This window comes from Coregonus clupeaformis, chromosome 20, assembly GCF_020615455.1.
Source record: "Coregonus clupeaformis isolate EN_2021a chromosome 20, ASM2061545v1, whole genome shotgun sequence".
Classification (NCBI taxonomy): Eukaryota; Metazoa; Chordata; class Actinopteri; order Salmoniformes; family Salmonidae; genus Coregonus; species Coregonus clupeaformis.
Window position 1 is genome coordinate 1,827,735 of NC_059211.1, and position 16,118 is coordinate 1,843,852.

The following is a 16,118-nucleotide window of genomic DNA, read 5'->3' on the forward strand; positions in this document are numbered from 1 at the left end:
TAGCTTCAGCTCCGTTGTGGAGCGCTGACCGGTACCTGATTAGGCACCGGTGACCCAGGCACGGGGTTGGCCGGACTGACGGCCGCACCCCTGGCTTGGTGCGTGGAGGCAGGGAACGGACCGGACGGGCTGACGGTGCGCACCCCTGGCGGGTGCGTGGAGCAGCAACGTGCTGGACCGGGCTGACGATGCGCACTCCTGGCGGTGCGTGGAGCTGGAGCGGGCCTCACCCCGGACTGACGACTCGCACCCCTGGCTGGGTGCGTGGGCCGAACGGGCTTTACCGGGCTGGCGGCTCGCACCCCTGGCTTGGTGCGAGTAGCAGGAACGGCTGGACCAGGGCTGGCGACTCGCACCCCCTGGCTTGGTGCGAGTGGCAGGAACGGGCTGGAAGGCTGACGACCGCACCCCTGGCTGGGTGCGTGGAGCCGAACGGGCTTTACCGGGCTGACGACTCGCACCCCTGGCTTGGGTGCGGTAGCAGGAACGGGCTGGACCAGGCTGACGACTACGCACCCTGGCTGAGTGCGAGTGGCAGGGCGAGGCAGGACCAGGCTGACGACTCGCACCCCTGGCTTGGTGCGAGTGGCAGGAACGGGCTGGACCAGGCTGACGACTCGCACCCCTGGCTTGGTGCGAGTGGCAGGAAAGGCCGGGGGCTGGCGGCGCACACCGTGGCTTAGTGCGAGTGGCAGGAACAGGCCGGGCCGGGCTGGGCACACCGTAGGCTTGAGTGCGAGTGGCAGGAACAGGCCGGGCCGGGCTGGGGCCGCACCGTGAGGCTTGGTGCGAGTGGCATGAACAGGCCGGGCCGGGCTGGCGACGCACACCGTAGGCTTGGTGCGAGTGGCAGGAACAGGCCGGGCCGGGCTGGCGGCGCACACCGTAGGCTTGGTGCGAGGGGCAGGAACAGGCCAGGCCGGGCTGGCGACACGCACCGTGGCTCGGTGCGAGGGGCAGGAACAGGCCGGGCCGGGCTGGGCGCGCACCGTAGGCTTGTGTGTGCGAGGGGCAGGACAGGCCGGGGCCGGGGGCGCGCACCGTAGGCTTGGTGCGAGGGGCAGGAACAGGCCGGGCCGGGCTGGCGGCGCGCACGTAGGCTGTGCAGGGGCAGGAACAGGCCGGGCCGGGCTGGCGGCGCGCACCGAGGCTTGGTGCGAAAGGGCAGGAACAGGCCGGGGCGGGCTGGCGGCCCGCACCGTGGGCTTGGTGCGAGGGGCAGGAACAGGCCGGCGGGCTGGCGACGCGCACCGTCGCACTCGGTGCGAGGGGGCCGGAACAGGCCGGACCGGGCTGGCGACGCGCACCGTACACTTGGTGCGAGGGCCGAACAGGCCGGACGTACTGGGGACACACACCACTGGCTCTACACCGGGATCTGGAAACGGGCCGGACCGGACTGGTAACACACCCCAGTACCTCTCGCCGTGCCTCCACACCTTCCTTCCCTACTTTGGCCAGTGGCCCCCTTAACCTGTGGCCTTCTGAATACGCCCCTTTTCTGCCTCCAGTCAACCCCGTCGTCCATGCCCTGTGCCCCCCCCCCTAAAAAATGTTTGGGTTGCCTCTCGACCGTCCGGCGACCGACACTGATCACGCCTTTGCTCCTCTCTCCGTCGCGCCTCTACCGTCTCACTCCATGGCCGGCGATCCATCCCGGCCAAGATTTCCTCCCAGGTCCAGGACCCCTGCCCGTCTAAGATCTGCTCCCACGTCCAGGCTGCCTGCTCCTGGACATGCTGCTTGGTCCTGGTATGGTGGGATCTTCTGTCACGATCGTCGTATGGAGTAGACCAATGCGCAGCGTGTTGAGCGAACATACTTTATTTAATTAAAGTGTACACACGATACAAAAACAACAAAACGATAACGTAACGTCCTAGGTAACATAGACCAACACGGAACAAGATCCCACAAACACAAAGGGAAAACAGACAGTTTAAATATGGCTCCCAATCAGAGACAACCAGCCACAGCTGACACTCGTTGCCTCTGATTGGGAGTCACTCTAGCCAACATAGAAATAAACACAACTAGAACTCCCAACATAGAACTACAACACATAGAATGAGCACACCCTGGCTCAACATATAGAGTCCCAGAGCCAGGGTGTGACACTCGCACACGCTTTTTCAGTTCTGCCCACAACTTTTCTATTGGATTGAGGTCAGGGCTTTGTGATGGCCACTCCAATACCTTGACTTTGTTGTCCTTAAGCCATTTTGCCACAACTTTGGAAGTATGCTTGGGGTCATTGTCCAGTTGGAAGACCCATTTACGACCAAGCTTTAACTTCCTGACTGATGTCTTGAGATGTTGCTTCAATATATCCACATAATTTTCCTTCCTCATGATGCCATCTATTTTGTGAAGTGCACCAGTTCCTCCTGCAGCAAAGCACCCCCACAGCATGATGCTGCCACCCCCATGCTTCACGGTTGGGATGGTGTTCTTCGGCTTGCAAGCAACCCCCTTTTTCCTCCAAGCATAACAATGGTCATTATGGCCAAACAGTTCTTTTTTGTTTCATCAGACCAGAGGACATTTCTCCAAAAAGTACGATCTTTGTCCCCATGTGCAGTTGCAAACCGTAGTCTGGCTTTTTTATGGCGGTTTTGGAGCAGTGGCTTCTTCCTTGCTGAGCGGTCTTTCAGGTTATGTAGATATAGATACTTTTGTACCTGTTTCCTCCAGCATCTTCACAAGGTCCTTTGTTGTTGTTCTGGGATTGATTTGCACTTTTCGCACCAAAGTACGTTCATCTCTAGGAGACAGAACGCATCTCCTTCCTGAGCGGTATGACGGCTGTGTGGTCCCATGGTGTTTATACTTGCGTACTATTGTTTGTACAGATGAACGTGGTACCTTCAGGCGTTTGTAAATTGCTCCCAAGGATGAACCAGTCTTGTGGAGGTCTAAAAAAAAATTCTGAGGTCTTGGCTGATTTATTTTGATTTTCCCATGATGTCAAACAAAGAGGCACTGAGTTTGAAGGTAGGCCTTGAAATACATCCACAGGTACACCTCCAATTGACTAAAAATTATGTCAATTAGCCTATCAGAAGCTTCTAAAGCCATGACATCATTTTCTGGAATTTTCCAAGCTGTTTAAAGGCACAGACAACTTAATGTATGTAAACTTCTGACCCACTGGAATTGTGATACAGTGAATTATAAGTGAAATAATCTGTCTGTAAACAATTGTTGGAAAAATTACTTGTGTGTCATGCACAAAGTAGATGTCCTAACCGACTTGCCAAAACTATAGTTTGTAAACAAGAAATTTGTGGAGTGGTTGAAAAACGAGTATTAATGACTCCAACCTAAGTGTATGTAAACTTCCGACTTCAACTATACAAGTAGGCTATTCATAGCTACTGTACACACACCGCATAACGTTTTCCATTATGCTCATTATACGAAGAGGTACTAAGTATATTATGCATACCAGATTACTATAAAGTGTGTGCGCTTTATAGTAATCTGCACTTCGTTCTGCTTTTCAGTCGTCAAGCACGCGTGTAGGCTACAGTACCACCGAGTTTTCAAACCTCTCGCACCCCGCGGTAGAAGTGGATGCTGTGCGCTGTCAGATCAGAGAGAGGAGGGTCTGCGCGTGCGGCTCCACCCTCCGGGTTTAAATGGTAAAGCGAGGTATTATACCAGGGTAATTTGGACTGTTCGTCTTTGGAGTAGGCTACCCCGTCAACCGCAGGACGCTCCAAACCCTAACTTTCCAAATCCCAAACCCCCCTGCTGATTCGAATTCATCAAATTTGTAAGTCATTTATTTTTATGCAAGGCCATTGTTTTACTTTGATACAAGTTGGAGAGAGTGAGAGTGCACTTGTTGTTTTGCGCGTACGTCTATAGTGTTCATTACGCACGCTTAGCAACATTGATTATGGCAATTGAAACTGACATTTTTGTTTATCAAATGTAGCCTATATTGTCATTCCTTCATGTGTATAGGTCTACAGCCATTGCTTGGCTTTTGAAAACATGGCACAGTTGATCTTAAAACCTGTTATAAACTGGTTTTATCAGAAGACATCTTCAGAGCAAGATCAGAGGGCACCGATGAGCTGGGGGCATTCCGCACACTGCTTTCACAATGTATTAGTTAGCAAAATGACCAGGAAATAGATATCAGATATCAATTATCACTGTTGATCTCTGTTACAATTGCATGCTTTTGACAGCTGTTTTGCCTGACTCTAATGTAAATGCAGAACAAGCCAAATCACTCCAGAATAAATTACTATCAGTGGTAGCCTATACAATGTAACTGCAGTGCTGACATCTGTCTGATGCAGTCACATGATGATGTGGTTAAAGAGTCTGTGACCTTTGCATGTTGGCCATCTTTATCAGAGAATTCTTCACTTTATCAGTGATGCACAACATTGCCTAACAATGCCTTTCTTTACCATGTTTTCTATACACTAACCAGTAATGCTATCTATATAGTAACCATGTTATTTATTATGTAACAGCTTGGAATAACAGTTTGACTGAACGATTTATGCCAGTAGTGCCATAGGCTATAGGAAGTGAGGGGAAGTTGACTTTGTGTATCTGAAAGAAGAAACAGGCTGAGTGCTAACCAGGGAGTTTCCTGTTCTCCTAATATGGTAGTTTAAAGCTGTCTGTCTGTCTTGATGCTGAACTTTGTGGTGTGGTGGCTCAGGGTAGACTTGAGAGTCGTATCCTCTCCAGTTTGCAGTGACTCAAACCAGCATCAAACTGGAAAATGTCAGTGAGTGATCAGAAAGACACTGGGGTCATCTTCATAGTAACTGAAGTTGACCAGATGTTGAAACCTAAGCTAGTAGTTTGCTGACAGGAAAAGTGATTATCATAAGGTTATGCTGCATGGGAGTTTGAGTAAAGCAAGCTTGTGGTTTTCTATCTCAGTCTGAGGACTTTGTTACCGCTCAGCTATATTGTCTCTGGTTGACTTTGGAGATTCATTTTGACGGTCTTTGTCGATCCACCACAGAGAGCCTGCAGCATCATCTAAATGATGTTTTCATCTGACTTTCATTCGTTTTTCAGTGAAATAAAGCACTGCTCTAAGGCACAAGTGAAAACAACATGGTCAGAGGGTCCATCAGGAGAAAATAAAGGCTTCAGATACTTTTAGAGTTGGAGAACGGCCAAACTGCCTAATAAGAAGAGATATGTTTGGAGTAAGCAACACGTGAGACACCATAGCAGTAGAATCCAAGACTGAAATGCATGGTGCTCTGACTGTCTCTGGGCAGGTCGTTACAACATTAACCTTAATTGTGTTTAAATGGCCTAACACAATTGTGAGCTCATAGGCTTCATTCTTCTTCAATGTTTCAGGACCAGGCATTTACATTTTTTTTTGGGACGTACTGGATTGTAGTGTTGTTTATTCGTCGTCACATACCTCAGCATGCAAATCTGGTTGAATCTGATATCATTACAATCGGTTTTCGCCCACTAGGACAACTGTGTGTGTGTTTACATATGGCCTATTGCAGTTCATCAGGACTCGGAGTGCAGCAAATCAGTTGCCTGGCTACCCAAACTCCTTGCTCCGGCCAAACGCAACGCCACAGACTTTAGTTTCTTCTCCGCAATGAGTCTGGATCTGAGTACCTCCCCGACAATTTTAGAACGCAAACACATTCTAACCGTTCTGATTAGTCCCAGAAACCGATGGGTTGGGCCAGAGCCAGAACACACATGGGTTCCTCTGCCCCGTTTAGAAAATGTTTGATACTATGATTGGTTAGAAATGATCCTATTGCTGATTACTTTGTTTTGTCCAACACCCCTCATTTTGATGTCACCACAAACGACTTCAACGATGGCAGTCTGACTGAAGTATGTAGTGAACATAGAGCAGCGGAATAATTCAGCTTGAGTCATCAGGCAAGAAAAGCAGGGCCTTAGTGTTAGTTGATACAGTATACCAGCCGATATACCAGAGTAGTGAATGTGTTAGATACTGTGACAGTTTGGGAGAATTACCATTATTAGGCCTAACTCTTATCCTGGCATAGCTGAGCGCAATCCATTAGAGTCGTCAAGGCTTGATGATACAGTGTTTAGTAACAGTACAGTAACTACTAAGAAATTAGTTTTTGCGATGAAGCCAGGAATCAGGGAAGGGATGGAATGATGAGGGAGAGGGGTAAAACCTTTCACAGGCCCAGGGGTCACCATTCAGCCCCTAAAAATAAAGGGCAAGTGGTCTCCTGGGCAACCAGCCCATTCATACACAGCACAAGGACATCATTTCATCCCTCTCTCATCCACCATTTATTTATTTGATGAAAAACAGGATCTATAATTCCAAATGGCACCCTATTCCCTGTAGTGCATGACTTTTGACCAGAGCCCTAGTCAAAAGTAGTGCACTAGATAGGGTGCCATTTGGGATGCAACCAGGATCTATAGTTCCCCTATAATAAATACAGCTTCAACAACATTGATTCAATATTTACATTTTAGCCATTTAGCAGACGCTCTTATCCAGAGCGACTTACAGTTAGTGAGTGCATACATTATTTTAATATTTTTTCATACTGGCCCCCCGTGGGAATCGAACCCACAACCCTGGCATTGCAAACGCCATGCTCTACCAACTGAGCTACATACCTGCCGGCCATTCCCTCCCATACCCTGGGCCAATTGTGCGCCGCCCCATGGGTCTCCCGGTCGCGGCCGGCTACGACAGAGCCTGGATTCGAACCAGGATCTCTAGTGGCACAGCTAGCACTGCGATGCAGTGTCTTAGACCACTGCGCCACTCAGTGTTATTATCTGATTATCCTATGGAGGCTTTAAAGCGGCAATCAGAAGTAGAAACAAAGGACTCCCTGCCCCTGTTTCGGTAAAAATGTAACCACTCTCAAATTCATAGACAGAGATGCAAGGACTGACCATCCATGATATCAAAAGTATAGTTTTAACCGTACTTTGAGGCTATACAGTGTTTGTTAACATTTACTTTGTTTACAAACAATGGAATATAACAAGCTTATATGTTGGCTTCTGATGGGGTATGACAGTTGAACTAAGCTCATGAGGCATTTTTAAGTTATATTCTTCAACAATCTGTCACGCTCGTTGATAGACGGCTCGGACCAAGGTGCAGCGTGGTAGGCGAACATATTAGTTTATTAAATGAACACCGACAAAACAACAAAAATACAAACGAACGTAAAGTTCTGCAGGCTACACAGCACCTATACAAAAACAAGATCCCACAAACTAAGGTGGGAAAAGGGCTGCCTAAGTATGATCCCCAATCAGAGACAACAATAGACAGGTGCCTCTGATTGGGAACCACACCCGGCCAACAAAGAAATAGAAAAACTAGAATGCCCGCCCAAATCACACCCTGACCTAACTAAATAGAGAAATAAAATGGATCTCTAAGGTCAGGGCGTGACACAATCAATGGTTACATATCATTATTAAATGGGTTAGATACGACAATGAGTTCTTATCAGATGATAAAGGAAGTGATTCCTTCTTATCTTCTGTCTTTGCTTCTTGGAAAGACTGACTTTGCTACTGAGCATTTCACCAGAATTTTACTGTACCCTTCCTCCTCTTCTCCTCCCCTCCCCTCCCCTCCTCCCCCTCCTCTCTTCTCAACCCTCTTTTCCTCTGCCCCTCGTTCTCCTGACAGTGTTGACAAACAGTCTTCTGAGACTCCTCCTCCACCTCTTCCCCTCTCCTCATTTTCTCACCCTATCATGCTCTTTAAGTACGGTCTTATAGTCTCTACCAGACTGGACTGCTTCCTATCAGCAAACTGTCACCCTGTCAACCCCCTACTCAGACAGCGGTCCTCAGTGTACACTGGCTGAGAACAAAGGTGAACACACGTTGACACAACAAGATGAAGAGAGAGACAGAGAGAGGGGGAGAGGGGGGCGAGAGAACGAGAGAGGAGAGAAGGGGGTGAGGAACCACTGACCGTGCGGTGACACGACACGATAAGAAGGGAGGGAGGGTGCTGAAATGTTAAGGATTAGGGATGAGAGAGAGAGAGAGAGAGAGAGAGAGAGAGAGAGAGAGAGAGAGAGAGAGAGAGAGAGAGAGAGAGAGAGAGAGAGAGAGAGAGAGAGAGAGAGAGAGGACCAAAATGTTTGAGAGGTGCAGAAAAGTTCAAGGGAGTGATGACACTTGCCTTGCTGCATCTACAGTAACAGTACTGTAGGGGAGTGTCAGGAAAAGTCCAGTCAGTCAGTAAAGGAAATAGTTCATCCTGAATCAGCTGTAATGTCTCCTCTTTATACACAACCTTGGACTACTGTGTTAGTGCTGCATGGTGTTGTGTACTAGTACGGCCCCAGTTTATTCTGTGCTGTGCTCTACAACCATTGCAAATAAGGAACAGGATAGAGGATAATGTCATTTTTCCTAAAAATAGTGTCTCACTCTGGCTAAGTGGATATTTCTGCTTCCAACCAAGGGTTTTGTGGGTAGTTTGGCTCGAGCTAGTCCCAGGGGACAAAGTGACAATCTTTCCCAGGAGGACTTGTGACGTGAATAGATCCCATTCCAAGTCCTAGAAAGAGCATGCCAGTCTGTAACTGTGACTGACTATACTAAGAAAGTGAGGGCTGGATAGGAATGATGGGTGCAGAGACTCTATGATGTAGTGCAATGGATTATAGTCTGAGTCTTATCAACCAAGACTAGTTTGATTTACCAGCCCAAAGGTCAACATTTATCATTAGTTATGTCTTATGTCTGCGTAGTCTGATTGGAATTTGTAAGATCATGTGTGTCACAATCATTTAGACACTGTAGTACTATTGAACTGAATCAATTGGTGTTTCTATTAGGGTATTAAACACAGCAGGTTATTACCACGTTTCCAGTAATGCATTCATAACAGCACTGAATTATAAAATACTAGCACTGAGTTTGCCATAGAACTGTGCACCTGCCGTGGCTCCACCTCCTACAGGTATGACTCAAAGCCCAGCGGCTAGCTAGCTAGCATCCCTCCCTCCAGCACACTACACTATACAGCCACAGATGAGAACAGCACAGTGGCGGGATCATATGAAGCATGAACCATGAACATGAAAACCCCCCAAACAAGCTCTCCCTCTCCGTCCGTGTTATCATTTTGGAGTAAACTCCAAACTGCGTAGACCAGCTGTAGACATACTCTTCCCTATAAGGGCTTTGTTTGGGAGTTGAACTTGCCTGGCTGTTTAGGTCCATCGAAAGGCCTGCTCCAGAGAAGCAGGCCATATATGGGCATCACAGCACGGGACTGCAATGTAGTGGACGGTGCTGCACAGGGGAGAGAGGGAAAGAGAGAAAAAAAATTGACTTTATTGTTGTTGGAGCAATTTTTTTTTGATTAGGGTATGGGTAAACCCCTCACTTGTAAAAGTGAATAGCTAAAGGGTACTTACAGTACAAGAGTTGAAAAGATCAATATAAGTCCTTATCGCATATGGTACAGTTACTTAGAAGTCATTTCCCAGAGTCTATCTTCATATCTAAATTAGGCACTGTGATGGTTGTAGTCTCCCTTGTGGCTCGTGTGTGAGAGTGTAGGAGGCTAAGCCCGAAGACGAGGGTCTGTGAGAATTACTGTAGTCTGGGAGTTTCTAGATGGATGAAGAAATGTTATTAACCCTTTGAGTGTCCATGCCTTCTGTGAACGTATGGCTGGCAGTGGTAGGAGAGTATACATGTAGTGTCTGACTCATACACCATTTAGTTAACCCCTTGGGTATGTTGTTGCCGGACTGAAAACAGAGTTTTCTGTGTGAGAAAGTATTTACAGAAAGAATCATGCAAGGCTTTGTGGTCCTCTGTAGCTCAGCTGGTAGAGCACGGCGCTTGTAACGCCAAAGTAGTGGGTTCGATCCCCGGGACCACCCATACACAAAAAAAATGTATGCACGCATGACTGTAAGTCGCTTTGGATAAAAGCGTCTGCTAAATGGCATATTATATTATTATATTATATTATTTAAATCTATTCAATTATATATATTTTTTGTAATGACTCAAACATCTTGACCCCTAACCTGTGGTTGCCGTGCATGACACAGACCCACAATCCCCTTCTCTCAGAGTCAATGACTAGCCAAACCATAAACACATAAACCAAACCAAGTCAATCCAACCCAGTCTTTTAACATTTGAACATTTCTTCTCTCTTTCTCCCCCCAGCCCCCTCTCTCTCTCTCTCTCTCTCTCTCCCCATCTCCAGCTGCCCCCCCTCCCAAAAAAAAAAGACAGAAGATCTTAGAAGATCCAAGATCCTCCACCGACCACCAAGATGGCTAATAAAAAACAGATGACTGAGGACGAGAAGTTCCTCTTCCTGGACAAGGACTTCATCAACAGTCCCATGGCCCAGGCCGACTGGTCAGCGAAGAAGCTGGTGTGGATCCCCTCTGAGAAGAATGGCTTCGAGGCGGCGAGCGTCAAGGAGGAGCACGGGGACGAGTGCCTGGTAGAGCTGGCCGACAACGGGAAGAAAGTGACAGTGAATAAGGATGATATCCAGAAGATGAACCCTCCCAAGTTCAGTAAGGTGGAGGATATGGCCGAGCTCACCTGCCTGAACGAGGCGTCGGTGCTGCACAACATCCGGGAGAGGTACTTCTCCGGGCTCATCTACGTGAGTTGGACTCTCTACGTTCACACAGATACATACAGTCATACTTGTACACACTCTACACAACCTGAGGTAAATTACTTCTGTCCCACGGCACAGACGTCAATTCAACATCCATTCCACGTTGGTTCAATGAAATTTCATTGAAATGACGTCGAAACAACGTTGATTCAACCAGTGTGTGCCCAGTGGGATAGGCCTATCTACATGAGAAGATATGGTCGTAGAAGCACACAGGCCCATAAATACTCACAATAATACTCACAGTCTTCACAACCTTAGAAAGAGGTCCTTGCTACCAGCAAAAAGGACTGTGATAATTTCAAACACAGCAATTGAATAAGTGTAGAATAACCGTGTTTGCTTATTATCAATAATAACCCTGCTTATCCATGTTTTCTCTCTGCAGACATACTCTGGCCTGTTCTGTGTAGTGGTGAACCCATACAAGATGCTGCCCATCTACTCTGAGAAAATCATTGAGATGTACAAAGGCAAGAAACGCCACGAAGTTCCCCCTCACATCTACTCCATCACTGACAACGCCTACAGAAACATGATGCAAGGTAGGTTCATAGTAACACATCTTCCTGTTACTGTAACTTCTTTGTCTTGGAAGGAAGGGTTGGCGTCGATTCAATTTCAATTCAGTCCATGAATTGACTAAAATGAAATGTTTGGAATTTCAGTTTACCTGCTGAATTGACTGAAATTAATGACATTTGAGTTGATCCCAACCCTGTTTGAAGACCATGGTATCTCACCACAGCTGTTCTTCCTATCTAGCTTGTTACTATCTTGGGAGAATTGGTTTGGTTTGTATCATATCAGCTGCTACAAAACAGTGATTGCAACAGTCTTGCTTCAGTTGTCTTAAGGTCAACAAACCGACAAAACAACATTTTCAATAACTCAACGATAGCTAGCTCTTCAAGACTCTTCAAAAGTGACAATATGTTATATACTCAGCAGAAGACACTTCAGAAGTGACAATATTTTATCAACTTAGCAACTGCAGATAGTTTAAAAGCTAAGACGAGCGTTAAGCTGAGTGCTAGGCCGTGCGTGCGCGCCGAGATCCTATTTAACGTGATTTGCGTTCTGTTGAAATGGGCTCTGACAGTTTTAAGAGCATGTTGTGGGTAGACTGTCGAGGCAGCTGTAACATGTCTCACCTTTTGCCACTCGCCTGACAACATAAGAGGTTGTGATGAGGTATCAAGCCACAAAATGAGTGGTACACAAACACCCGAGGTGCCTTATTGCTTAAATATACTGTAGACTTACACGCTCTATCAATGCCCTCTATGGTCAAAAACCTCTCTTCCTGAAGTATGTGGGCTGTGAAACTGCATAAAAACAATGTAAACACAGCTTACTTCAATTAAAGTTCATGAACAGTGACGGTGAATAAGCCTTTTAGTAGCTCATTCAAAGAGAATTCTGGACACGAGGTGACGATGGGCCAACTCTGCTTACAGTAAATGCCAGTAAAGAGCTCCTGGCTAGCCCCTATAGTGCTAAGACTGAGAGAGCATAAGAGGCTAATATCCTGATGTGGACGACTCAGCGTTTCCCACAAGGCTTTGTTATGTGGTGCCATATGTCAGGGGTCATGTGGACTGAGTTGACCCCAAGGATTTGCTAAGGATTCTGCGGGATTCTTAGAGAAGCTTACTGGCATCTGGATTTAGAGAGATGGAGGACAGGAAGTCGGAAGACAGTTCCTCTTCGAATCTTCAATAAAATATTCTCTCCATTTAGCCTTTTCTGTCTGTTGCTTTAGGATTTAAGATAAACTATGGACATTTAGTTGCTAATTTCTGGACAGGACAATATTTCTGTCCATTCCATTTAGATAACTCCTTTGGCAAAATTATCCCCTTGATTCAAGTACTTCATTTGTTATTGTGAATTCTAATCAGATTGTGGATATCAGCCCCTTCTATGTTTTAAATTCTACATTTGACATTTTAGCTGTAAGTAAATGTTAACAGTGTATTTAAATGATAATAACTTGTGACAGTACATGTCAATACTGCGATGATAAATGACACTATACTGTGCAACAACAAGTTCTCACAAGGGCTTTGAGGTTTTATCACATTTCTACTATTGTGTCTTTTTTTACAGCCAGTCACTGCGTTGCTTGTCATGTGTCAACAAAACAGATCTGACTAACTCAATCTATAACCACACAAAGCAGAAACAGAGGAGGCTGCTGTTCTCTTTCCTTACCAAGTCACTACTTCAACATTGTTACACTTCACCATTTTTACACCAGTGAGCCAAGCTGAGCCGAGCCAAACCGTATTGCACTGGCCTGCTTACTCATCTATGGTAGCTGTGAAAATAATGTGAAACAAATGTATCCGAGTCAGCACAGTATGGTTCAGGTTGGCACGATCGTCTAAAAGGGTATTAGTGAACTTAACATTGCAGTCAAAGAGCTGAAAAAACAACACCATCTCTCCTTTAGCCCTCATTTTGACTCTTTTCTGACCAATGGGGTCCTCCCAGAACATGACCTTGAAAGAACATTGTAAATGATGTAAGAACCAACCCTCTCCATTGTTCAAAGTGCTGCAGCATGATGAGAGAAGCTAGAATAAGCCCTGCGATGCTGGCCAAGCAGAAACACAATGACCTCACTCCTACTCGAGCTCAAGTTCCTTATGATGTAGTACACGGTTTAAGCACTGGATACATTTATAGTCATACATTACAAAGAAGAGAGCAAACCCACTGACTTGATTATCCTCCTCTGTTTTTATCAGTCACTCCAACTTCATAAACTTGAAACCCCATGTTTATATCATTTGGATTTAGGTCTTAGATGGACTTTCTTACACTCATAAATCACAGGGTAAGCCTGTGCGTGTGCTTGTGTGTGTGCATTATCTTTGAATTTACACACACACACACACACACACACACACACACACACACACACACACACACACACACTACGGATCACTCTAGGAGCTGCCTGCCATTCTGTGGGTTCTTGTCAGATAGCATTTCACTTGACATAACATTACAGCTTAGTCAGAGGTAACACGTTACTGTGTGTGTGTGTGTGTGTGTGTGTGTGTGTGTGTGTGTGTGTGTGTGTGTGTGTGTGTGTGTGTGTGTGTGTGTGTGTGTGTGCGAGTGCGCGAGTGCGAGTGCGAGTGCGCATGCGTGTGTGTGTGTGTATGCGCAGCTCTGTGTGTGTGTGTGTGTGTGTGTGTGTGTGTGTGTGTGTGTGTGTGTGTGTGTGTGTGCGAGTGCGCGAGTGCGAGTGCGCATGCGTGTGTGTGTGTGTATGCGCAGCTCCTAGGGGTATCTGTCATGTGAACAGGAAACAAGGCAGGTTGAGGTAAACAAAACCACCACAAAAATGTTAAGCCCTCATTGGATACATTTATGAATTGTGCCACTGACACGTTTATAACAACTTTGGAGTAGGATAACAAATAGTTAATCAATGTTTTTACCAGCGATTTGTACTAAGTTAGATCTATGTTGGTCTATGATTGTTACTCGATTTCATCTGTTTTGAGAAATATGGAGTAATATTCTTCCCCACATCTGATTATTTATTTATAATTTAAACAGCACTTTAGAATGTATCTAGATATGTTTAGCTGCTGGATATGTAGGCGTGCTTATATGAAGAGTTTCTTTTCAAAACGCTATATATCCGTTTTCAGAAATGTTGGTAAATTAGCTTTTATTGTTTAAAGAACTTATGAAAGAGATTGGTGTGTTTTTTCACTGTCTAATCATGGCATGGGGTTGTTGAATGACAGACATGTATTTGTTTGAAATCTATCACTTGATGGTTTCATTTCAGAGAGACAAATAATCATGTTTTTTGCAAATGCTATATATCCGCCTCACTCTCAGAGAAATAAGTAGTACTGCTAGGTTTTACACAGTCAAATGTAACAAATAACTACATTTGTTATAAAAAAAACTGTACAAATGATACATTTGTGACATCAATATCTAAAAATGAATCAATACAGTAATATGAGATCTGTATGTAAAACATTTACATTTGACATTTTAGTCATTTAGCAGATGCTCTTATCCAGAACGACTTAGAGTTAGTGCATTCATCTTGGTTGAGACAACTACATATCACAGTCAAATATACAGGATATGAACATTCCATTCCAGCTAAACAGTGAATATACACTGAGTATACCAAACAGGAACACCTTGGATTCACCTGTTCAGTCTATGTCATGGAAAGAACAGGTGTTCAGAGTATATACACTTAGTCTATAGCGTTTTGCAAAAACAAAAACAAAAAAAACAAAAAAAAACATTTTAATACACACCTAAAATCAATGAATGAAACAGTAATATTTGAGCGTTTTGGGGGCCCTAAGCAAAATGTTGCAAATTTGCTGCAATTCTACTCATTTTGCCGTGGTGTGGAGAGAAAAATATGATTTAATATGATATCTGACTGAGAGTGACTAACAAAATCAATAGGGGCCCTCCGGTCGGTAATTTGACCATGATTACTACAAGTTTAGATAGCTGCCTAGACTAACTTAACCCCCAAAAAATGTTTGCTGACGTGACTGACATAACAAGAGAAAAACTGCTGATGCACAACCAAATTTCGAAATTGCACTTTGTGTACTCTACTATTGTAACTCTCAACAGTAAGTTAAGACACCGACTCAACTTATTATTATTTATTTTTTATCAGCGGGCCTACAAAAGCTGCCCATCTCTGGTGTAGTGTATGACACATACTTTCTGTTGATATGCTGTATGTGTAGGAATCTACCATCTTATTTACATGTACACACAGGAAATGTCTACAGCTATGGTGTGTGCATCCAGTGTCGTGAGTAAACATTATAATGATGGACGGTCAATAGCTCTACTCTGTCACTATGTTTCAATTTGAGAGTTGGGAGTTTTAATTGTTAACAGACTGATAGGATTTCCCACGACAGAATAGACGAGATGACTAATGGACTAATGGTACAGCCCAAACCCCTTAGAGGTATGACTAATGGGGCCTCCCGAGTGGCGCAGTGGTCTAAGGCACTGCACCCCAGTGCACGCTGACTCGGTCGCCAGGTGTACGGTGTTTCCTCCGGCACATTGGTGCGGCTGGCTTCTGGGTTAAGCGGGCACTGTGTCAAGAAGCAGTGCGGCTCGGTTGGGTTGTGTTTCGCCTCTCCTGTGTCCGTACGGGAGTTGCAGCAATGGGACAAGACTGTAACTACCAATTGGATACCACGAAATTGGGGAGAAAAAGGGGGTAAAATCCAGAAGAAAAGATGGATGACTAATGGTATGGTCCAAACAAACCCTTTAGGGGGGTGTCGCCGTGCGATCTCTTCATGGGTCTACATGTACGTTAAGAGGCGCAAGACTATCAACAACCCTGGCAGTGTCTGATATGGCACCCTATTTCATACAGTGACTTTGACTTTTTCCACATTTTGCCTTATTCTAA

At 45.6% G+C, this 16,118-nt stretch overlaps 1 protein-coding gene across 3 annotated transcripts in view; it reads left to right on the plus strand.

Moving 5' to 3' along the window:
- The first annotated feature begins 3,655 nt into the window (after nt 1-3,655).
- myh11a (myosin, heavy chain 11a, smooth muscle) overlaps nt 3,656-16,118 on the plus strand; it is a 43,120-nt gene continuing 30,657 nt past the window's right edge. For 2 of the 3 annotated variants that reach the window (XM_041838920.2, XM_041838921.2), the window contains exons 1-3: nt 3,657-3,778; nt 10,195-10,648; nt 11,055-11,211. In XM_041838920.2, the coding sequence (XP_041694854.1) occupies nt 10,304-10,648; nt 11,055-11,211 (502 nt within the window). In that variant the 5' untranslated portion in view covers nt 3,657-3,778; nt 10,195-10,303. Of the gene's footprint in view, nt 3,779-10,194; nt 10,649-11,054; nt 11,212-16,118 lie in introns of all 3 variants that reach the window. The other variant, XM_041838922.2, reaches the window with a different exon arrangement.